General features: G+C 40.8%; 1 protein-coding gene across 3 annotated transcripts in view; it reads right to left on the reverse strand.

Moving 5' to 3' along the window:
* LOC134866050 (ephrin type-B receptor 1-B) overlaps nucleotides 1-26,065 on the reverse strand; it is a 143,049-nt gene that overhangs the window by 56,211 nt on the left and 60,773 nt on the right. For all 3 annotated transcript variants that reach the window (XM_063885953.1, XM_063885952.1, XM_063885951.1), the window contains exon 4: nucleotides 275-430. In XM_063885953.1, the coding sequence (XP_063742023.1) occupies nucleotides 275-430 (156 nt within the window). The remainder of the gene's footprint in view (nucleotides 1-274; nucleotides 431-26,065) is intronic.

Raw genomic sequence — 26,065 nt, forward strand, 5'->3', positions numbered from 1 at the left:
GACTGCAACTTTAAAATGTGATCGTTATGAACAGAATTAGAAAACAACCAGGGTTTTGGATTGATGCCATTTAAAATGCTACAATATGTGCTAGTTGGATGATAGTGTAAAAGAAACAGATAAAGTAAGAAGGGAACAAATCTCTACAGTTTTTTCATTCTGTAAATATAGTGCCGTATATGTATTTAACACTGCTTTTTCAAATACATGTACACTAAGTGTAGAGTGTGACATTGTTGGAGTGTTTATATAATCTCATGTACGATGTACTCACTCGTGCAGGGTTCATTTGGCTGATCAGCATCCCCACGGTAATAACCGTTGCGGCACACACAGATGGTGGCGGCTTCAGCTGTGGAGCGACTGTTAGGAGGGCACTGGAGACACAGACCTGGACCCTGGGTTGACTTGAAGGTACCTGGCGGGCATGCTGTGAAAACAGGAGAACAATGTCAGAAAATTGGAGAAAAAAACACAGAAAAACCATGAGCCAAGGACTATGCATGAGCCAGACATCTGGGTCTAATAAATCAGCTAGAATGGTAAGCAGAGATGAAACTAAGAGTTTAAAAAATCCATGTTTAAATTGACCACAAATATTCCAACACAACCCCCTTAACACCACATGCGTGTTTCTTCTTTGGTTACTGTATGGATAAATCCAATTAGATGTGATGGTTTCATTACTGAGCTTCAGAGGTGCTGGTAGGTGGATTTTGTGAGTTGTTTGCCCCTGTTGATGAGAGAGCATTACAATTATCATCTAATTATTGGCAAAAGTGTTGAACTATTCCATTACTACTGAGTTTACAATCATGAAAATATCCTAATGTATACAATCAGTAGACTCCAAAATCCCAAATCCAATAGAAAGGTGGTCATCAGGTGCTATTGGATAACTGTGTTCTTGTGGCAAATCGCCAGTAGTTTTGTGCTGGCAATATGGCACATATTAAACCATTTCAGCTTGTTAAATCAATGGCTGAGGCAATCAGTAAGGTGGAACTGTCTGACTGGCAGTCCAGCCTAGCAAAAAGTGATTTCAGGAGGCTCTGTCTTGTTTTTCACCTCCAGTGTTTCCTACCAAATGACCACTGCTGGCAGCACAAGTACAAATATGAATGACTGCTCGTTGCAACATTTAACAATGACATTTTCAATACGTATTCTTCTGATCTTTTAACACAACTGTCTAATGAGACTGATAGTGGCAGGAAAATGGTTTCCTAGTTTCTTGTATTTTCCTAATGTTTAGATAAGAAATATAGCAAGCGGTGAGCTGGTACTTTTAGACAGAGTTGTTTGCCCCTGTTTCCAATCTGTTGCTAAGCTAAAATGAGCTACCTTATTACTGGGAATTGTATTTCAGTAGGATGTTCATGTATACATTTTAAGACTTAGACGTAAGGCTGGTTAGTAGAGGTTGGTTTCTTTAGTTTGAGTCCTAAATTCTAAAGGAGCTGGATGAGGACAAAGATTATCGTGGTTGATTCCTTTATCCAGGCTATAACCTAATCAATTTACTCTCATATCCCAAAAGAATACAAAGCAGAGGGGTTTCTGCACTTTGAGGAAGGATTTATTGACTATAATAACCATGATAAATGTCTAATATTTTAGCAAGCTTAGCAGGGGGAGGAAGCTGTGGAGCCGCTGAACTCCAGAGGGGGAAGGGTTATACATTTAATGGGACAAGCATCTTACAGTTCGTCCAGTTGCTACTATTTGCCCGGGTAAAAGATTGTAAAGGCTCGGCTGCAGCTGAGGAATGGGATGTTGGGTACACTTATGTTTAAAACTCATTTCATAATTGCTTTGAGTATGCACAGCAAAGAATATACCAAGAACAAAATACTTCTGCAGACAATAAGATATATTTTCTGGTAAACAAAATGACAAGCCATTGGTTAAGAATTTCAGATATTAAAAGGAAAATTAATCAGTAAAATCATCATTGAATTAGTTTTCTGACTAAAAGCTCTTTACATAAATAGTTTCAAGGAGCTTTGTAGATTGAGAGTTGTTAAAAACAATTTGACTAAGGAGTTGGTCTCCTATCCCCTTACTGCCAGATCAAACCGTGGAGGATGTGGCACAGTAGGTATGTGAGAAAATCCTTTAGACCTTTGTATCAACAGGCATTTTAGATTTCATTAAAAACGTTACGCTTCGTTAGAAAGCGAGGCTGGCTTTACGAAGCCAAAGTCTACTCTACTATGTTGTAAAAAGTTGCAAGTTCCTGTTCTTATGGCTCTTCCATTCATACCATTCAGCCAGCTATCTCTGATGGGCTGTTAGTGAATGATAGAGAGATGAGGAAAGGGTGAAAAAGAAAGAAGGTGAGAGAGAAAGAGGTGGCATCATACACACACACAACTCAAGCTGCTGCCCCCAACAGTGACTGCTCTCCTATCTCCTTTGGTGGGGCTGACAGACACCAGAGGCTAACTGACTGACCTCATGTCTAGTCACACAACAGTGTCCATACACAGCCAGAATATCACATACAAACACACATACATGACCAGACCACAACAACCACAAACAGCTTATAAAACAACCCTAGGAGCTGTGAGGCATATCACAGCTGCAAAAAATCCACATGTATCCGTGAATATAAAGACCTATAGGGTTTATAAGAGAGTATAAGGGTAATAGTGTTTTTATTAGGGAGTGTGGGCTTCTATTTTAGTGTGTGGAAGAGGAAGTTTTTGACCTCTCTTGACTTGTATAACACAGATTTTATGTGATGTGTGAGAAGAATACTGAGATTCCAACTAATACAAGAACATTGAGAGTCTTAAAAACCCTCCCTGGCCATATGGTGGAGTACAAACCAGCTGCAGAGCCCTTTTTATAAAGCAATAACTTCCAAAGATATCAGAGATTACAAGATGATAAAACACAGATCAAAAATTCATTTTCAGTAAGAGAGGGGGTGAGAACTTATGTGTCATAATCTATGTTTTATACAATTCCTACATCTGGGTGAAGCGAAGAACCACACACATGCACACAGTCAACACACAAAGACACTCACAAAACTATTTCCCTGCCTTTTAGCAAAAGGGATCACAATAAGTTGTTCAGTGTGTGTTTAATGGGGTGTGAGGAGTATATGTACATTTGGGTTCTGCCCCTGGGTTGTGTGTTTACAGACAGACAGCAGTTAGCCTGGATACTCATAAATGGGCTAGAGTGAAGAGAAAACAGGGAGGACTGTGCTGAATCAGCCGTCTAAGATAGCAACACTGCAAAAGTGCCTCAAGGCAAACTTGTGAGCAGAAAAATGCCTACACACACAAGCACACATACACATTTCCAGGTACACACTCACTTAAATAAACACACACACTGAGAAACACTCCCGTATTGGCATCAGTGCAATCCCGACCTCCCAAACTCATTCACTTAAGTGATTTACAGAGAGACACATGTAGCCAATGCTGACCCCATTAAATGAAATGGCGCACACACATTTTCCGCTACTTGACTAACATATGTCCTACGGAACTTGGTATAATTTAATGCCTCTCCTTGGTCAACCGAAGATTCCACGATCAGCATTTCAGGAGGGAAGATAAGTGACAGCCAGGGATAAACAAACAGTCAGCGGCACACATTCACAACAACGCCTCACACTCAGCACAAGATAAATGTCCTTCTAGATTATGACTCCTACCTTGGAGCTGACGCTGTTTCTCTAATTGACCCATAATATGTGCATGAATCCTAGCATTAAACTCATTAATTAGCTGCTCACTGATCTGCCTCACAGAGCGAGAGGGAGGAAAGAACAGAAATGGGCCAAGAGACAGAGAGAGAGAATGAGAAAGTGATGCGAACAATGTAAGCAAACCCTCAGAGGTATCGTAAGGGCGGGCAGCAGTGGGCTGAGTAGCGTTATGCTTCATCAAATTTGGAACTGGGCCCAAAGTCTTTTCTCCTGATTTGTGAATATTTAGATTGGAAGAGGCCAGGAGTTCTTGTCCCGCAGAATAAAAAAAGCACATAGACCCATCACTCATCAAATGTGTTGGTTTTTCAGGGACAGGAGGGGATAGGACATTAGATCAACAAGCAATTACTCTTCCCAGTGGGAGAATACCCCACAGCTGAACTGGCTTCATGCTAAAAATCAAAACATTCTTTCGTTTCAAGTGGTCTCTGCTGGATTCTCTCTGTGTTGTTCTCTCCCTCTTTCCTTCTCACATCTTCTCCACCCTTACATCTTTTTTGTCTGTCCCACTGGTAATGAATTGCTCCCTCTCTTCTCCCACCTTTCCTCCCCTTGTTACTTTCTTGTCTTGATTGACAGGTTTAAATCTTTGTTAAGGTTGACTGTCTTTTTCTCTCCTTCTGTCCCTAGTTCTCTCCACAGTGAGTTGACAGAGGTATGGCAGCTGCGGTTCGCTGCTCGCTGCTCATCAAAGTCTAACTGAGATGACCTCATGTCACAGCAAACCTGACCGGAAGGGATAAGATGATCATATCTTCACTGTCAGTCATTTCCCCAGCAGGTACTCTTACTCTTTGGATAATGACAACAATCTAAATCTGTAGTTCATAAACAAGCATGTGGTCAAACTTTATTTACTAGAATGTAAAGTAAATTTGGAGAAACTCTTTTTCTTTCAGTGACATATTGATTGGCCTTCAGGTGCTACATGAGATGATCTGCAACATGAGCTAGTCTCTGTAAATAGGCTTTAATGATGGCTGATATGGGTTAGTGCGCAGGGCTTAGTCTACACAATATGTTTGTTGAGAATATAATAAAGTGTGCCCTGCAGGCAATACATGGTACATGGAAGCACGCTGGCTCTGTGTCACATAGGGCACGTGTTCAGAATGTGCTGTTGTAAAATGTATCCAGGCTATCAGAAGACAAAGTAATTGGAAACTTTGGTGTTATGGAGGCAGTGAAATAACACTTTTATTAGCTTGTCATGCTAGAATCACCACGTAGGTGTGAGATAAAATAGAAAATGTATATTTAGTCGTGCAGGAAGTCAATGCAAAGGATAATGAGATGGGTTTGGAAATGGCTTCTCACTCAAACCTAATAAAAGTTACAGCACACTTAGTCTTCCCCTGACTTGTACTTTAGCATCACTCTATTATATGAGGTTTTAAACCCCAAAATGGGAAATTGGTCAAATGTATGCAGAAGAGAAGTATCTTATTACATTTAGGCCTTAAAGGGAAATTATCCATCCCCTAATATGACATAATTATCTCAGCATTCCAATATAGAGAAACTTTAAGTAGAGCCAATAAAGTTCTGACATTTTCAGACATTGTCTTTTTTTGAAGAGCCCTTTGCTTGATTGAATCCGCAACATTTATTTTTCCTAAAAATATAAACATAGTCTTTTACATTGTAGCTTTATAAATCCCAAGGCTTCTTGTCAAAGGTTTTAAAACATTGTGCAAAGAGGTTGCGTGACCCAAAGAAGGGCACAAGTTGCGATTTAGCGTTAGTGACCCTTAAGTAGAAAACTTAGCCCCCCAATACGCCCTTAACCCTTACCCTCATCCATCACATGGGACGGATCACAGTCTTTACAGGCTTTAGAGTCATGCATTCACCCTCCCACTCACATATACTTCATAAAGACAGGCTTATGACCGGGTCAAGACCCCAGTTGACCCCTCTTTCACTATTTTGTTACTCAGTCACTTAGAAAAACAGCTCTCCTACTCAAACCACATGCTGCAAACATGCCAAGTGCATGCCTGTATAGATTTGCCTATGTGACAATATATCAGACAATATCAATTGGGTTGGGAAATTAACATGTTTTGTTTGACAGAGGGGACACAAAACGTGGCAGGACAGCCAACATCTTAAAACAAAAAGCAATCAGTGCTGCAGCCTATTGGTATTCAGTCTTGCTCTTCTGTCATTGTTCATTTTCCGACCACAATTCACATAATGAGCTGCTTTTCCATCCCAGGTGTTTCTCCACAAGGTCATTGGAAAACCCAATACAATAATTTGAGACTGAAGCATGGCTCGAAACAAAGGCATGTCAGAATCATCAGATAATGCCTGCAGGGTATTAAAAGGGTGGTAAAATGCCTTTTATTGTTATGATTAATTCATTGTAAGAAACTGATTCAAAAACAATTTTGCATATTTCTCATAAACTGCCAACATGGGTCTCAAGATCTAACTAAACTAACGTGCATGTAACTTTTCACAAGTGCGGCCATTTCTATTTTACTTGAGGGCAACCAGGTTTCATAGTGGTGACATCACTAGGCAAGTCTGGTCAGTGTATGTTTCCACTACAGCCTGTCATCACCTTCTAATCTCACAGAAAGAGAGTATGCGAGGAGGAATTAAGAGGGCCAAAGAGGTTCAGGAATAAAGGGATGGTTGAAATAGGGCAGCGCTTGGAGCATACCTCGTCTGCTTTTGTTAAGGGCTGCAGTGCTGAAGAGTTCCTCCCACAGAACACTCCTCCTGATCATTAATCATCTGTCCATTCTGGCCCTGTCAAGCCTCTCTTCCGAGCTTAAACATGCATCAACACCCACAACCACCATCGCCACACAAACTCACCCCAACACACACACATTCATTTAACATTCAGGCATACCACTCTTTTAAACCTTCTGCATCCTTTGTTCACTTCATCAAACATCGATTATTTTTGAAATACTTGTCCTCTCAACCATCTCTAGCAATGTCTGACGCTGCAGAAACCCAGTGAAAAAATATTTAAAGCCCCCTGAGACAGCTGAGATATCCTCCAATTAGGCTACCTTTGAAAGTCCACAGGCTGCTATATAGAGGGGAAGTCTGGTATTAGAAGATATACGTCATTAAAAAATACATAAGGAGAAGTCAAATGAGAAATAAACAAAGGATTGCTTCCTCTGATCAATTTTACCAATTACTGTCTTTACCTAAGATAAATATTAGCAATTCAGATTCGTAGTCCTCCATGTTTGTACAATATAAAACCATTTCTGACTGGATTCAATAGAGGGCAGTGCAGCAGTAAAATAACAAGAATATAAGAGTGTCCAGATGAAGACAGTTAATAGGCCTGCTTGTGATTTCTCAAAAAATAATCAGTTTGCTTCTCACAAGGATGTGAAATCCAACTGTCTGACTGCTAATGCTAATGGGCAGGGCAGGTGTCTGACACAATGAATGTAGGAATTCAGATTCTGTTGAAATTAAGGTGTGTGTGTGTCTGTGCGATGTGTGTGTGTGTGTGTGTGTGTGTGTGTGTGTGTGTGTGTGTGTGTGTGTGTGTGTGTGTGTGTGTGTTTTAACAAACCAGCTCACAATTTAGCAGACAGCCCACGCCCCTGGGCAGGCTGTTACCATGGTAACTTCACAGCCAGTAATTTTTTGGCCCACACTTTCCCTTTGAACAGCCGGCCAATGACAGACCAGCCGACTGGGAAATCTGGCTTAGTGAAAGCGCATGCATGAGTCGTGTGTCTGCATGTGTGTACGTGTGTTTCTGTGTATGTGTGTGCATGCATTATGAGCATGATACAGATCAAAAGAGCTATATAATCTCTTAGCTCCACAAAGACTTGTCATAACCGAGCGTTGCGTTGGCAGTTTGCCGCTCTGCAACGAGCATGGCACATTGACATCGGGTCAATTTTGTTACAGAAAGATACAGCTATGTGCCAAGGCACTGACCATATCTTTCAGATATAGAAGTGGTCAGAGAGGAGCAGGGGAAAGAGATAGTGACGACAAGGAGGCATTGGTATTCCAGGAAACTCCACAGTGCCAACCCATCACTGGCTGGCAAGGTAGTAGAGAAAAAATGCCCTCCGGAACATATCGCCGCTCAGCAGGCAGTAACATCTGCTTGCACTACAATCTATACTGTAATCAGAACCTAACAGGGGACCGACCAGGCTCATTGCACACTGCCAACTGACAGAGGAAAAAAGGCGAAAGGGTAGGACAGACAGAGATAAAGAGTTATTTGATGAGGGGTGAAATCAGTCAAGTTATTTGAGCAAGGAGCATGTTATTGCCGGTGTTTGATTGCAATATGATTGCAGTACTGATATGATCAATCTAACTTCACTCAGCTAGCAAGCTGTAATCACAAAGGCCCCTTACATGATCAATGTAGAAATATTAATGTGATGGTTTGAGGATATTCACAGACTTTATTGTCAACTTAAATCCTGTTTGTCAACTATCACAGAAATGTTTTTTTTTTATTCAGTTAGGGATTATAATCAGACATCAGTTGTTGTCTCCTGTGTTGATCTGTCTGTTATTCATGTTTTGCAAAGAAAGATGATCAGAAATGATGTGTAAAATCAGCATTTACAGGCCCCGTCAATTACCTTGCGATTCTGTCACACGGTGAATAAAGTATATGTTCCAAGATAAATAGCTTTCTCTTTCTTACCACTCCAAGTTTTGAGACCATTAGCTTCCTCTGTCTCAGCACTTGTCTCTTTTAAAAAGGATCTAGCTCATTAACTTCATGGCTAGATCAATTAATCTATAGCAGTTAGCCAAAGATGCCCACTCTCGCTCTTTTTGCTCCTTTGCTATTGCTCTACTCAACAATGTCTATTACTTTTATGGCCTTCAACCTTTTTTTTCACTGCTCATAGTTCTGTCGTTAGCAGAGTCTAACCTGATGGGAAGGTGTAGACTATAAACAATAAATCATTGTGCTGGGAAATATTAGGGATGGGGAGAAAAGGCCTGCTCATCCATAAATGCATCTTGCCTTCTGTATACAACTAGAGACCAAATCAATAAATTAAAAACATAGAGAAAAACAAAGAAGTGATCAAATCAAGTTGGACATTTATCAGCCAGTCTAGTCATTTGGACTCTTTACCTGTGTACTTTTGCCTAACGCCTTATGAATTATGCATAATGTATTCACTCTGGGTCCAGATATATTTGTTTTTGTTATTTCATCACGAAGTGTGTTATTTAAAATGAAAGTGGATGTTAATAAAGATTCAGGCGGCAGCTTCCAGCTTCAGGGTAAAGCTTTGCTTTGTGTAGTGATACATTACTGTATGATTTGCTTTGCCATTCATTATCAAAGAGCACCGACAGCTTTTTGATAAGCTTTGTTTGTTGTCGTTTTCCATATTAATGATACAAACAAAGAGCTGTGGAATAATACAGTATAATTACTGTAAGTAGATACAACAAACCAAATGATCTTGCTGTGTGTTAATTGTGTTAATTCTCATTTTAATATCTGTATGTTTATCTCTTTAGAGCTCAGGTGTACAGCAGAGTTGCTTGGGAAGCCAAGCCAACAAGGTCTCTTCTATGGATTGATTATGACTGTTCCAATCTTTCCTTTTTAACTATGAGAGGTTAAAGAAAGTAAAATAAAAATAAAAAAGTATTTGATTTTTTTCCTATTTTGTCAACCAAATGTAGTTAACTCTATAGAGACAAACTCAAGGAAACAATCACCCCGCTGATACCTATAAATATGTCGTCAAAATATCAATCAAAGCATAGATAAGCTAAGTATGAGGCCTGTGTTATCACTGATTCTATGATAAAAGTTGCCATTGTGTTATTTAAGAGAGGAAGTTTTACAGTATAATTAATTCCATCGCCCACTTTAACATTATCTAATCCACAAAAAAATGAAAAAACTTTTTTTTATTATTTTATCTAAATGTGCACATTTACATTTAGATTAAAAAAAGAGATTGAAAAAGACATTGGAGGCAGGTTATTCCACATCCAAGTCTAGAAAAACTTTCAACACCAATCTTTACCAGCCTTTTTAATGTTTAAAATGCTATGAGAGTTGTTCCAGCAAGGCTTAGCAATAGATTTCAAATATCCATGTATCCTAAAATACCCGGCCCCTTGGCTCAGGGTTGAGGCCCCGCTAATGAATGTAGAGGCCTGTGAACGGGGATGAGTAATTATGCACATTAGAAGGTAGCAGAGGAGTAGAATGATAAAACAACTGAAAAACAAATATCCCTTTACTGTTTACCATTCCCTAATTTGATTCCTAATTGAGCGTACATAACACAGTGTTTACACCAAAATATTCTAGCAAACACAAACACCCATGGCACAATTACACAGCTTAACATGGCCTACTCTTGACTCAGGTGATCTCAAAGAGTGTAACCACTGGAGGCCCTTCTATCCCAAACACCATCACCACCTAGAAATGAGGTGAAATGTCTCCGACCTATAACCCACTAGTAAACGATGCACCCTGTCATGCAGATGCTGACATTTTCACACGTGGCAAAGAGGCTGAGAGACATTGAAGTAGGTCAGAGGTTAGAAGTAGAGTGGATCTGAAGGTGAATGGCAAAAAAGAGAAAGAGGGAAAAAAACATGAAATAGTTCACTGCCTATTTTGCTGTAGCCTGAATCTCTGATAGAAGAACAAGAGGTGGATAGGTGAGGTTGGAGAGCATAAATGGCGATGGGCAGCGTAAGTATTAAAGTGATGGAGAGGTCATGAGGAGCAGCACCGCATATCAACTATCAAAAAAACAGCTACATCAATACAATTAAAGCATTCACAAGCCTAGATGTTCCTCCAGCTGTACTGGCATATCCGCTGTTCATCGCCCCTGCTGCTATTATGCCTAATGGGAAATAATGATAAAAAGCTCTGCATCAAAAGAGAAGACACAAATTATGTGTGAAGCGTGGGAGAGGGAAAGTGACCAGGATCAGGGGAAATAGAGAGTGAGAAAGGGAGTAAAAGAGAAGTGGGAAAGTGAAAGCAAAACAATGTGAGAAACCACTCAGGACTACATCTTGCCAGTTAAATTGTTGGTGGCAGAGTCCCACAATATGCGTGTTGTACAAAGCAGCCATTTCTCATTGCATACTAAGTGACGGCCAAGCTTTTATTTCTAAAGCTGACAATAGGCAACCGGAAATAAAAAAAAGTTGGATAAAAGAGGAATTATGCATCTGCCCTGCCCAACGTCCTAGACAGCTCCATTCATGGTTCAGGATGGGTGTGCTTTTAAAAATAAAAAAATCAACAATTATGTTGACATCAGGCCCAGGCATGAACAGCAAAGCTCAACGGATGAATGACGTGCATGAGAATGTATTTTGAATACTCTACAAAGACAAGCGCATGTGGTCATGAAATATTCTTTTGCATAGCGTGAATAAGCAGAGGTTGACCCAATTCTCCATCACGCAATGCACCTGCATCCCTGCAATCCTCCAAAGGTAACCAGGCCCACAGCACATCTATATTCATGTCATATTTACATCTGCATGACCTCCACACAACCTTATCAGAAAGCCGTTTCCCTTCCCGACAAACAGACACGCTCTATCACACAGAAACGGTGTGTGTGAAGGTGAACTGCAGCACCCACCCCACCTGTCCAAATCAGGACAGGCCTGACCTTTATCAGGCAGCCTTAGTCAATATGCCCGGAGCTATGAAACTGGCAAACATATGTGTTATTGTATGTGTGTTTGTGTGTGTGCCTAAAGGGCTGCGACCATCTGGGATCTCCTTTTTTTCCGCATGAACATCTTCACGCTTTGTCAGATTATGGAGACCAGAAGTCATTCATTTAGATTTGGAGTGAATGATGGAAAGCGCATGACAGCAGTCTAGCAATGTACAATTCCAAGCTGGTTTAAACTGATAGTTTGTGATAATGATAGCCCTATAAATTATATAAACGTATGATCATAAAAATCAATCTAGAACATCCAGCACTTATACAGAGGACAGAAAAGGAGATCGGCTGGGCACCTTGTCACAGAACTCATGCTATTTGTGTATACTAAAAATCTTAAAAGGAAACATGGACAACATAGTAAGTACTCTCCAATATGACATGATCAAATGCTTTTGATTTATGGCTAACCAAGATGAAGGCTGGTTTAAACTTTAACAGGAAAAATGTCAGGCCTGTCAGTAAAGGGACTTAATAGCAATCTGCTAAAACTTAAAGAAAGATTGTGAAAAGAAGTATACAGTAAAACTAGTGTGTTTGTCCTTGTCTAACTTAAAAGTGAGCAACTCATCCTCATTAGGTCGAAGTGACATTGTGGACTTTTTGAAAGACATAAACACCATGTCCAGCAGAGAATTAAGGGAAACACACAACCTGACCAACTGGGAAACTGGATTAACTGTATAAATGGCAGAAAGCCATTTACATGAGGGTAAGCTCTAATAAAGGTACAGTAGCAAACGATCGTGTGTGTGTTTGTGTGGTTTTTCCAATTTTACGCAAATTATGGCACAGAAACAGGTTCAAGCTGGGACTGGGTGTGTTTTCTTCTTACGCATCTTTGCAACACAAGTAGAACCTCACATGATATTTACACATAATGTACAGTAAGTGTTACTATTGATGAGCACCCAGGCATTTTTATGCTGTTGCATGTTCTCTTTCAGCACAAAATGAGCTTACATAAAGACTAATACACACATGCAGTATGCACAACAACCCTGAACTGTAAATCTATAGAAACACATTTCACAAACAACTACAGTCAGAGAAACACATGGCAGAGCATAACTGCATAAACAGGGTCAAATATAATATGCAATGACATCATACAAGCATGAATACACACATAGCCATGCAAAGCGGAGAAAAGACTAGTCAGACACGTGTCGGTAGATGCCATGTGTGTTCTAACATGTCAACATTCATTCAGGCATTTGTGTAGTCCCATTATACATGCAAATGTATGCAAGGGCCCTTTAAACTCTGCATGCAAGCATTCAAAATTGGGGTGTACAAACCAAACCTGACACCTGGTAAGAAGGAAATCCTTGGTTGCACACAAATGCACACACACACACACACACACACACACACACACACACACACACACACACACACACACACACACACACACACACACACACACACACACACACACACACACACACACACACACACACACACACACACACACACACACACACACACACACACACACCTTTGAAAACACACCTTCCCCCAGCAGGACATATTGGATTAGGAGTGATTTTTTTTTTTCTTGGCTCTGTCTCAGAGGGGCTAGATTAAATGCCATTCTCACTTTAGTAGAGATGGCTTGAAAATAAATCATACTATCCATATACACACATGAAGAAATTTGCAAACACACATATATACAGTAAACAAAAACACACAAAAACAAACCCACACACACTCAGTCACACACACACACACACACACACACACACACACACACACACACACACACACACACACACACACACACACACACACACACAAACAAACCCACATAAATAAAGAGAAACACTCACACAGGGAGATATATAACATGTTGGCACCCCCAACACTAAAGCACCTGTACGGTCGAGCGCGTCTGCTCTTTGTATTTCAATCACTGAATCGATGGTTCTAAATTGATTGTAGCTGAGCAGGGGCCAGAGATGTTCCCCCTGGCTCACTGCCCTGGCCCTCTATTGATTAGATCTGAGAGGGCCAATTGCTTTCACACTGGATTAAGGTGTTCCGGAGCAGTGAGCACGGGGGAGAGAAACTGAGGGCGAGAGAGAATGGGTTTTGCAGCCTGAGAGACACACCAACAACGCAATAAAATCAGGCCGAAAACACTAATCAGTTAACAACCCTTTAATATGAGGAGAAGATCATGTACACACACACACACACACACACACACACACACACACACACACACACACACACACACACACACACACACACACACACACACACACACACACACACACACACACACACACACACACACACACACACACACACACACACACACACACACACACACACACACATTAAAATCCTGCAGATCAGGAGGCACTAACACAGATCAAGGGTGTAATCTCATTTGACCCTGGAGCTAAGTAGCCCAGGGCAACAGCATTACACTTCAAAGCTTCAAAGTTTGTTACACATTCCAGCTCCAAAGTCTTTTGCACTGTAACCTAGAGGAATCGAAATAAAAAATACTATCAGACGGCACCACACGATATGTTCGGACCTGGATCAAATGATAAATCAACTGCCAGTTTTTTTTTTCACAGTATAGCTCTTTATACTGTACGTGTCTCTCAACTCTGCATCCATCCTCCTCTCTGTCATATTAGTATTCCACTGGGGGCAGTGTTAAGCTGGACATACACTCAACACCCCATCATTCTCACTCTCCATACAACAATTAGCTGCCCCTGCTGGGGGCTCTGTGTGGAAGAATGGGAAGGGAGGAACAGGGGTAAGGAAGCCCAAGCCTTAGAAAAGGCGAGCCCTTTTGTCTGGCCAAAGTCCCCCTCTCAAATCATTTCCACAATGGAGAGGCTTCCAATCCAGATTAAGCGTTTATGAAAATGAAGAACTGTGTGCTCTGAGATGGGGCCGGCACAGGCGACGTGGACCAGGGTCACGAGAGCCAGTGAAAGGACCCCTCACTCCGAGTGCTCACAGAGGCGTTTCTCCGAGAGCAGCAGCCCTATTCACAGGGAATTAGAGGTGTAAAAGCATCACATTGACTGCGCGAGTCAGGCAAACTTAATATACATTTGGTTAATACCCCTATTGTGGCATTCCCTATAAAACTGCTCTCCTAGCAGTGCACCAGAGAAGGAGGACAGTGGTAGAGAGGGAATTAAAGAGGCAGTAAAGATGAAGTGGAGGAGGAAAACAAAGAAGGGAGGGAATAGGATTTGCTGGCCCATTCATGCCATGATAGTTGTGAAGCACACACAGACAAGCCTCTATACACACGGATATGCATGTGCACAAAAAAAAGAGCCTATCTTAGGACACCTCCACAGTGCATGCTAATAATTACAAAATAAAATCGCAACTCTCAGTACAGCACCACTTTCCGAACAGGAAATGCACTCAAATACGAAATAAAATCATGCTGACACTTCTGGTGGAAGCGATATGTTTACACTATAGATTATAAGCTGTGTCCCAACTTTTTGTATTATTATTATTATTATTATTATTATTGTTGTTGTTTCCAACAATAAGAGTCCGACTGGTGCTGCGTCATGACATCATCGTCTACTTCGCTGTTTTTCTCCCTAACGCCGCTCACAACAACAACAATCGGGGACTGCATCTGGTCGATGATCGTGTTGCCTTTAGTCATACGAAGCGAGATATAATTAACTAAATACTTCTCAAAGTTGATACTTTTCTCCAGAGTGCCATGTTTTTTTTGTTTATTGATGTGGTTCAGCGGAAATTACCGACTGCTGCAGTGCTGCTCGTCCACCGGCATGTAGTCTGCCTTTAGCTCACGGCAGCGGCCGCTGTAAAGTATTCACTGTCTGATTGTCACACAAGTAGCTGGGGCAAATCCCCCATCCCCATAAGTGAATGTGTTTCAGTCTGAATTGATGCTGTTTGGCATCACAACGCTGTTATGAAAGTTTCTCTGGTATAAAACAGGTGGTTTTAGCATAATAATCTGACTGTCTGGACTACTTGTTGCTATCTTATTGTTTTCTACAGGCAAATTTTACCAGCGAAGAACCAAAGCTTAATCAGGCTCTAGACAGGAACCGGCCCTGGAACCGGTTTAGGCGAAAAAACTTCCTTCAGACAAGTCGTCCGGGGGGCGGGGAAAAAAACTTGTTTGTCACTTCCTGTCCTGAGAGTGGCGTCTGCACCGGAACTGTCCTTAGAGAGGAGGGCTACAGGCAGACCCCTCTAAAAAAAACAGACAATAATATCCTTAAAAAAAGGCTGCTGTGATTCCTGCTTTTAGGAGCACGACATGACACTGCTGACACAATACACTTAGCAAGAGTCAAGAAACTCTACAGACCTGCAAAATCAAAACACATAATAACCAAAAACTGGCTATATTACCAGGGTAGCCAGTAATATAAAGGTCAGTTTATAAGGAAGTAAGAGAGAAATATTGGTCTAGAAAAAAGACACAGGGAGAGCGAGGCAGTGAAATTGACTGAGTGTATGAGCATGTGTGCCTTTGTGTCCCTATCACTCTGTGTTTGGTTCATTCCCCAAAGGGTCTTATTATGTTCGCGCTGGCTCCAACACAAAGGCAGCGTCTCTGTATCTCGGCCCATCCAGCTCCCCCAGAGAACATTCTAGACACAGCAAATCCATTTGTTTGTCAGCTTCTGCCTCTATTCGGACTCGGACTAATCAGATATTATTCTTTTTGAGAAGCATGCCACTGTGCAGTCTGAGCTAGCACTACAGTACCGCTGGCCCAGCACTTAGATTAGATCTCTGATCTATAAAAGACAACATTTTGTATTAGTTATAAAGGCATCTCTCAATGCATCTGCTTATAATAAGGTCATTACTTTTAGAAAAAATCTTTCTTGTTATTCGCCATTACAGAGGAGTCTTTAAGTGGGTAACTGTTGTTGGCTGGGTACATTAATAAGATGTAGGATGTAAGGAAAATATGTAATGTTTTTGAAAGAACAGTATAATCAAGGCCCAGGAGGAAAAGAACACAGCCGGAAACAAAGGGCAAATTACATATCTTGAGTGTTAACTGAAAAAAATGCTTTTAAAGAACAAGAGAAACTCTATGAATACAGAAGACACTGCAACAGTGATGGCTCAAGTAAAAGCATGGGCGAATAATCCATAGCTATTGATTGCATTGTCACAAAGAAGCCTCATTTCTCTTGTCAGTACTCATCCATGTCTGCTGACTTTGCAATTTTAAAGCTTCTCAGAGAACACAGAACAACAAAAAATAAATCTTATACCAAATATAAAGCGTCATCAAGCTTAATGCACATCATGTTTCACATCATCAACTACAGCAATGCGCAAAATATGAGGTGTTTTCTGCTGATTAAGAAAGTAATGATTGGTATTCCAGAATTGTATCAGTACATACATAGGTCCTCTGCATTTAACCCATCCTAGTACTAGGAGCAGTGCAGCACCAGGGGAGCAATGGGGAGGGGGGATAGTCTTTCCATATTTCATGTCTGTTTGGGGACTTGAACCAGTGACCCTACGATTCCCAGTCCAAGCCCCTACTTACTGAGCCACTGCTGGCTATAAGCTTCATTGTACATCTTATGGTTTTGCACAATTATTTCATCTGACCAAAGTATTGTATAATGAAGGTGCAAAATAGATGCAGTCTAACCTCCTAAAAGAGATAACTTATACTGCCACAGGTTGGCAGCAGTCAACAGTGAAAGCATGATTGGTTTTCATTACCAAATGCAGCCAAAAAAGAAACTGACTGAGAGGTGTGCAGGTCTCATTGAAGTGTATGAAAAACACACTCACTTTGAAGATTTCATTAAAAGTCAGGTTGCCCCAGTCGATGTGGATACGTTAAGCTCTCACCTCATCTAAACTGCACAAACGCAATAAACATGGACACACACACATATGATGATCCACACAGATCTATCTTCAAGTCTTGCAATGCTAATTCCGGTCTTGGATAAAAGCTGCAGCCCCCCCAGCCTGTGTGGGAACTCGGTAAACAAATGAAGCACAAAGCAGAAAGTGCTCAAAGAAAGGATTACTAAATCGCTCTCTTTCTCCTTTTCTCTTTGTCTTTTTTCAAACTGCCCCTACAACACACACTTGCACTATAGATAGACACACACTCCTCCTCTCCCCTATCTTGTTTTCAATATTCACACATTGTCTTCTCTAGTGGGTGTTTCTGAAGGTAGCCATAGCAGAAAGTCCTTAGCATGAGGAGGGACAACAAAGCCAAGATCAATAATTTGACACATGATCTTTCTGTCAGTCTGAAAAGAAATGTTTGCTATACTTTCTGCATAAACCGCATGCCCTGAACCTGGAAAGTACAGACTCTGTTTGCTGTCAATGAGAACATTCAATTAAATATGCACAATGGCAGTGCAATGCAGATTATGAGAGTTGTCTAATTGCAGGGTCATTGCATATTGTGAATGTTTTGAGGTTGTGTTTGATTTGAATTTCCCAGTTACAGGGAGCCGAGTTGGTTTACGATAATGTATAGTGTCATAAAAGGATTACACATACATAATTCTTTACATATGTTTAATCAGGGAAGCATAGGGAGCTCTTATGACTCTTTCCCACCAAACCAGCTCCAGCTCTAGCTCCGTGATGGAGCTCTTCTGCTTCTGAACCGGCTCTTCTTTTGAGCCCCAGTTGTGTTCCCAGCCCCCAGAGCCCGAGTGTTGCTGCGTCATGACGCTGACTTTCTCCCTAACGCCGCTCAAAACAACAACACTGCATCGGGTCGATGCTTGCGTGCCTTTAATCATACATAGCATAGTCAGATTCAATTAAAGAACTACCTCTCCAACCTTATATTTCTCTCCAGAGTGCTGTGGTTCATTGTTTATTAATATGTCTCAGCGGCTTTACCGACTGCTTCAATGCTGCTCGTCCAATGGCATTTAGTCTCCCGTTAACTCACAGCAGCAGCCGCTGGAACAAATGCAGCTGATGCATATCCCCATCCCCATAAGAGAATCTGTTTCAGTCTGAACTGACGCTTTTTGGCATCACAACGCTGTTATGAAAGTTTCTCTGGTATAAGATGGGTGACTTTATCATAGCAACCAAAGCCAATCTGACCTAACTACTTATTATCATATTGTGGCACAAGCCCTTTTCTACAGGCATATTTTACTGCCGTATTTTTCATTATGATTTTACTTTTGATAGTCGGACATGACAACCTGTGTAGACCATGTATCCATCTGATAGCTACTATAATACAACAGGAGAACGTCTGCCTGCTCTTCACAATGAACAATAAAAGTGAAAGGACGGTCAATAAATGTAAGGTAAAAATAAACAGAATCACACTAGGCCTGGTTAGTGTAGCCTAACTTTACAAAGTGTGTTTTTTTATAAGTGTGTGGTCAAGTTCTAGTCACTTTGCTCAGCGATACTGCTTGTTACAACTTGTATTTGCCGTACTCACCATGAACTGTTATTGCTCAGGTTAATCTCGCCCCCTTCCGATGTAAGCGTGACGTATGTGGTTCTTGTCTCTAGGCCGACAGTATTTTGGAGCCAGATCAACTCTGGTTTTCGGGGCCGAGAGCTGGCTCCGCTCCGGTGGGAACAGGAAGAACCGGTGTTTATCGGGCGCTAGCTCCGAGCTGGCCCTGGATCCGGTTTAGTGGGAAAGGGGTATTAGAGTGGAACTGTAATGCTGTTTGCTTCAAGTGCCGGCCATCATGGCAAACATGATTAGGTTATGAAATTGGATACGCAAAGTTCATCTCGGGGTGATGGAAAGTGTGTGTATATTTGTTTATGTGTGTGAAAGCCTCCCACAAAAGAGAACAAATATCTTATAAGCTTTGACCCAAAGTCCAGAGATTTTAAGCTTAGAATTGATTTCGAGCACCCATGCGGATTGACAGAATCAACACAAAGCATGGAAGAAATGCACTTTTGGCTTACAGGATTGGCTTATTGGAAAAACCCAATGACACCATGCTGACTGCATGCTGAGCAGGTTCGATCAGTCCATCTACAAGAACTTTGCAACCTCACAGACCTCAAGAAGACAGTCCATATGAAAACAAATTCAGACTGATTTGTCACTTTAAACAAACAATATTTGACAGATAGTCTTGGTTGGTCAAAGCTCTCAGATACTGTATTCGTCTGAAATGTCTGCCTCCACCCCAATTTCCTTGTGCTTACGTCATTAACCCATTTAAGCCTGGAAAGCATTGTCGCATTTCTACCATTAAAACCAGGGGCGCTGTTGCGTCATTCTACCATTGAAGCCGGAAAGCGGATACGTCATTTTCTGGTACAGAGCTCTGTGGTATTTTTTTTGCATTAATTATCGGCCTCTTAGCCAATGAAATGCATCAGAATATACACGTGGCATTGTTTGGATTTTTTTCGAGCAATCATGGCATACTTAGTCTACTGCGGAGGGAATTCTGAAATGAGTGACGGTAGTGATATTGACGATTTGCACAGCGCTGATGACATTATTGCTGACGATTTTGAACCCGTCGAACCAATCGACCGGGATTTATGGTTAAGACATATGTTTGAAGACGACGACGATGATGATCATGAGTTCGAAGGTTTTGAAACCGAGTGGAGGACGGAGAATTACCACTCTAATCCACAGAGTTTTTTCAACTGCACCCCAGGGGTGAGTCGATTTACCTGCAGAGGCCACTCATGAAGCCACAGGTGTAAGCTCTCAAGTACTTTTTGAATTTTGTTTCTATCTTCTACAGAGGCTGAGAAATCAATTATCTAGTAGGCGTCGACACAATTGCTGAATTTCCAGGTTTTAGGGGTTTCTTCTAAAATCGCCCATAGGTTTTCCAGGCATTTTTTCCAGGCGTTTTAGGTCTAAATGGGTTAAACGTGCCAATTCAGAAACCCAACAGCAACAATTATTATCGAGTTTTTCCAATAGTCTTAACTTGACTTTTCTATGGACTATTTTTCATTTGAGTTATATTCTACTAAAGAAATGTACTTGGCTGAAAGGCAAACATTACATGGATTTATATCTTAAAGTCATGCATTTCTGCATAAATTACTTATTTGTATTTTCTTTGTAAATTAGGCGAACTGATCTTTTATTCTACTCCTGTAATAGAAAACCACCACCTTTATCTCGGTTGCTTTGTTAACTTTAGTCCTCCTTACATATCGAATGAACAAAGGTATTTTGGCTCTACTATAATTGCCATTCAATTCCGAAGATTGTCAGTCCACAAGTCCCCAACATAACTTTGACTAATCCACATTTATCTCTCTGCTGCTGATGACCTCCAGCAAGGGATGAGACATTTTCCTAGAAGTGAAATGTGTCCCTCTGCTGTCAAACCAAACAGGCCTGGCTGTGTTATTAGCCGAACAGTGAATATTGATGGACAGTGACGAGGCAGAGCAGGAATCAACAAATTAGGGGGAGTTGAGAGGGGGGTTGTCTGTACTTTCTAAACCAGGGGGGGGCTCTGTGGAGAGGCACACCAGGTCTCCTCATTACTGCTTGCCGAAGCACACTCCAGAGAGGGAAGAGGAGAGAAAAAAAGAGGCTGGTTGCAGAGGCAAAAAAGTTTTAAAGTGACGACAGTGTTATTGCTTTTTTGCTTTTAGCTTGACGTTTGTTTTGATGGTTCTCTTGACATTTAACTTTTGCAACAACACAGAGATAGAAAATGACACTTCGCCACACCATTATAGATGATTCTTAAACTTTAAATTATTACTTAAAAGCATATGCTGACGGATTTGATTGATTGGGGTCACGGTTGGGATGAGGGGGTGAAGTGAGCCCCTTGTAGCGCTGGCCTTTTGTGTTTGGCCAGTGAGGGTGACATGGGCAAATTAAGCAGAGCACCAGCCATCTGCTAAATGTTAGGGGTCCTTTGTCTCCCTCTGTCCCTGTATCCCTCACTGGCCTCAGCACCTTGTGTCCATCACCGAAAGAGGAGAGGACGGCATAGACATATGGAGACTCAGAACATGGCTGAGACAGAGGTAAAAAACTAAATAACTGAAAAGGATTGGAAAAGGTGTTGTGTCGAATTGGAGCTTTCTTGAAAAAGTACCTGTGTAGCAGCTAGGCGAAATACCAAGTGAGAGATGACAAAAAAATTCTTAGGAAAAAAGCACAGTGCCCAAAAACATGGCCTGTGAGACACTGAAAGTTAGAGAAAAAAGCAGTGGCTGATAGAAAAGACAGAGCTACTGAAAAATAATAGGACTCAAAGTATGTGTCCCTCCTTGGGGGTTAAGAACAGCTCAGTGTGTTATGGGTATTTCTATTATGTGTGAACAAAATCTCTGGATTCCCCTTGCGTTATTAGGGACTGACTCTGCCGTTGCAGTGAAAGCAGCGCATGTGTGTTTGGGGTCATAACAAACATTCTATTTCGGCCTTAAATTCAAAGAGTCTTTGTTTGGGTCACACTCTTTCACCACTGCACTCTGCCATTCCCCTATTCAGCCCATTGAGAGCCATGGAAACAAGAAGTATTTCACTCTGCCCTTTCATACAGCTTTTCTTCTTCTGTTCCCCAACACTAGTTTTTTTCTCCCATCTTCATCACAGTGGTCCTCCCAGCCATACGACTAATAAGAACAGGAAGAGTCGGACACTTTCTTAATTGTGCTTCAAGGTGACTCAGTGTGTGCTGCTGAGTACACATGGATGCTTTTCAGCAAATAAAGTAAACTCAGTGGAACGGAAGTAGACAAGGCCAAATGGGCTGGAATTGGCTCTAATAACTTACCGGACCTTTGTGGGTACTATCTGCCAGATCTTTTACAATCAGATAAGACAAGGAGTAATGAAATCCTCTGTGGAGCCAAAGATTCCAAAGCTTGACTTTAAATAAATTCACTATGGGTTTTGGTTACAATTATGAAACCGTTGAAACTGTGAAATAAGCCAGGTGTCCATGCCTCTGTAGTGTTATACACTAGGGTTTAGGGTTTCAGGCTAAGGATGATAATATGATAATGTGACTAGAAAACTACATTTTACAATTTTTAAATGGACACGTGAAAGAACTAACACTTACTCTGAGGCAGAGATGTGTGTTTTTGTGCGTGTATGCTCACGCCCCATGATGGCAGCCATTAGACAGGAGTAAGGCAGCCATGATAAATCGGCACTTAGCCCAGGGAAGCGCACTTGCTCAATGGGCTGTGAATCTCCTGCTGCCACTGTCAGCCTGCTGAATGTTAAATAAAGTTATTTGAATATTTGTAATATTAATGTGCCAGCATGTCAAAAGCCCTCCGAAGCCTAACTGTGAGAGAAAATATGAGAAGATTCATATTAGGACTATGGGACTGCTCTGGTGAGAAAAATAAATACATCATCGTGGACAGTGCATTAGATTCCATGAGTTTCATGATGAAGTAAACAGAAAGTATCTTGGATAATAATATTAGTCATTACGTTTCTTATTTAACGAATTTCACTTGTAGCCGATTCAAATCTTTGCAAAAAATCAATAACTACAACAATGCTCCCTCAATTTAAATGTCGTTATTTCTCTGCCTTTATCACAGTCTCCAGGTCTATAGAGCAACTATAGTATAGGACTGCCAGCTTTATGTAGGCATTTATCAGCTAAGAAAAACAGCAAAATTATGAACAGGCAGACCAAAGTCAGAATAATGACGTTTACCAGGGAGTTTTAATCACTTCATATTTGAAAATACAAGGAACATTAAAATGATCAATGCTAATAGGAGATTATGAAAAAACACATGCAAAGATGGATGTGAAGCAAACCTAATAAAAGGTGATTCAATCAATCACTCAGCTTGATACCGCAAAAACGGTCACGAGAGGGTTCAGTAAATCTACCAAATCAGTCTTTCTTAGACACTTAAGTTGAACAGGACACACAGCCAAGAAAAGGTTTGCGTTGGTCGAGGTAGTGGGGTGCTATTTGTAGTATCTCCGCTCAATTTAACAGGGAGGTGATAAAATATTTAGCAGATTGCTTACAGAGCCAAGGGGGGAGAGAGGGAGAGGGGGAGAAAAAGAGGGAGAGAGAAAGAGAAAGAGAGAGCCAGAAAGAGCCAGAAAGAGAGAGAGAAAGAGGGATACCCAAATGGCTTGTGGGAGCTGGGGAGCAGGTAATGAGGATGGCATGCTGGCATCATCGTTACAGAGCACAACAACTCGACATGGTCTCTCTGCCCAGCTGACAAGAGGCCGCACACACACACACCACACTACCTGTCACTAATTAAAACATATAGATTAGAGAAAGCGCAATCAGGTACAGGGAGTCTTACACACACACACTGAAACAGTAAAAACAAACACAAAAACACACAACTGCAATTCGTCATAACGAATTACTTTAATCAGGTGAAACATTTTTTTATTTGTGATCTAAAAAGAACATTTATATATTTTTTTTAAATGTTGTATTTAGTGACTTACTGACGCAACAGCTGTAAAAATAGATCAAACGGACAATTTTCACATATTCAATAAAAGAGGTGTTGAGAAGGAAAATATGTATGTACACTTTTCACTATAATATACAACAATAGCAGCTTATTTTGCATCTCCCTATGTGCTTTAAAGCACCACGGTGCCTTCCCTTTCCCTGTAATGCTTTCCCTGTCATGTTTCTCTCAGTGAATGAAATTATGACAGCCTTCTATCCTATTGTATTTGTTCTTGTACTGTTACTTCATCTATAATGGACAATTACTTCAGACCCGATGCTGAGGCGTGTTATTGCACCAACCCCCAATTGATTGGTTGTCCATCGTACTCATCTTCCAAAAGCACTTTAAGGTTAGATTTCCTTGTTTAAATAATGGATTACCAACCCATGAAAAGAGTCTTTGTGGAAAATAAAAGGTTTAGATGGCTTTTATTGGAGCGACCTCTCAGTGGAGATGAGAGGAGAAAAGATTCCATATGAGACTCCAGAGAGTAAGCTAGTTATGAGAGATAAAAAACAGCAACATCATCCGTTTCTGTCTAACTCTTTTTCTTGTAGGTATTGATGCTAAAATAAATTCAGGGCTGTTGTATGGCTCAGTTGGTAGAGCTGGCGGCCCATGTACCGGGGCTTGGTCCCCATGTGGAGGACCCAGGTTTGAATCCGGCCTGAGACCATTTGCCTCTTCATCCCCTCTGTCTCCACCTCTCATATCTATCATTTGATTAAAGGCGATAATTGTTTCTTGTTGATGCTTGAACTCAATATAATACTGACAGAATAAATACATACATCCAAATAAATATTGCCTTACCCTATTGCTCTCTGCGTTCCTTTTTTGCCCCTCCCACAATGCTAAATTTCCGTTGGAGAGAGACATGTCAAACTAAACACAGCAGGAAGTGTACTTGCTGTGGGTACTCAGAGAAGGAAATCAGGGGGATTGTTGGAATTAGTGGAAATATACATGCCCTCGTCTTTTCAAACAGTTCATGTATTACAGTGTGAAAACTACCTGCCGATGTGTGTTTGTGTTGTTTACAGTGCCAATGCCCCCCACTTACACAAGCCACAACAAGCCTGCTGGCAACACTCAGGGGTTCGTTGGGCTCTAATTTCTGTACTGTAAGTGTGTGTTAGGTTGAGGGAGATATTGGTAGAAAAAAAGGAAATTCTATGGAAAATCAGTAAACAAAAAAGAGACCTTGATAAGCATCGAATGAGTTTGGAGGACAACACTTATTCATTCATTTTAGCCTCAAGGTTTGTTTGTGTTACAGTACATGCAAGGTTATTTTTAATATATAATAATCCTGTTCCTAAAGTTGCCTCACATGTTTAACCTACAGTACATACAATTTGCTATGATATATGATATGATATAGTCACAAAGGACAAACTGGTAAATGGAGCTAATCAATCCAACTTTTAAGTTGTTATGGAATCTCCCATCATAAAAGGTATTATTACATAAAAGTACATTTAATAGGAATGCAAATACAATTACCCAATGCAGTTATATTTTATATTGAAACAGATATTACTTCAGATAACCCACTGCTTCTTTAAGTTGGGTGCTAATATTCAGCAGAATTTGTGTTCATCAGTTTAAAACTTCAGTTTGAAAATGTCTCTAAAACACAATGATGCTGAAGTGATTTACAATACCAAACATTTGGAAAAAATGATTCACAGCAGGAAAAAGAAGTCTGCTATTGGTGAATTATTAGATTACACATAATGAACCAAAAAAAGTTTTTCCTTAGGTGTGGGCTCGACAACAAATTTGCTTTTCAAATATGTAAACTAAATGTACCTTGCACTGCAGCAAAATAGAAACATTGTATGAGAAACAAAATAATGTAAAATTAAATGACCTGTGAACAAAGTAATATGTATTTGTTGTGAGATGAGATGCCAAAGTTAGATGTGAAATGATGACTGCAAGTAATGAGCTAACTTAAGGCAAGTAACTTTTATCTTGTCATTTTCACTTGAATGTCATTCTATCTAAGGTGTGTGTGTGTGTGTGTGTGTGTGTGTGTGTGTGTGTGTGTGTGTGTGTGTGTGTGTGTGTGTGTGTGTGTGTGTGTGTGTGTGTGTGTGTGTGTGTGTGTGTGTGTATGTGGGTGTGTGTGTGGGTGTTAGTGTGT

This window comes from Eleginops maclovinus, chromosome 6 (genome assembly GCF_036324505.1).
Source record: "Eleginops maclovinus isolate JMC-PN-2008 ecotype Puerto Natales chromosome 6, JC_Emac_rtc_rv5, whole genome shotgun sequence".
NCBI classification, from domain to species: domain Eukaryota; kingdom Metazoa; phylum Chordata; class Actinopteri; order Perciformes; family Eleginopidae; genus Eleginops; species Eleginops maclovinus.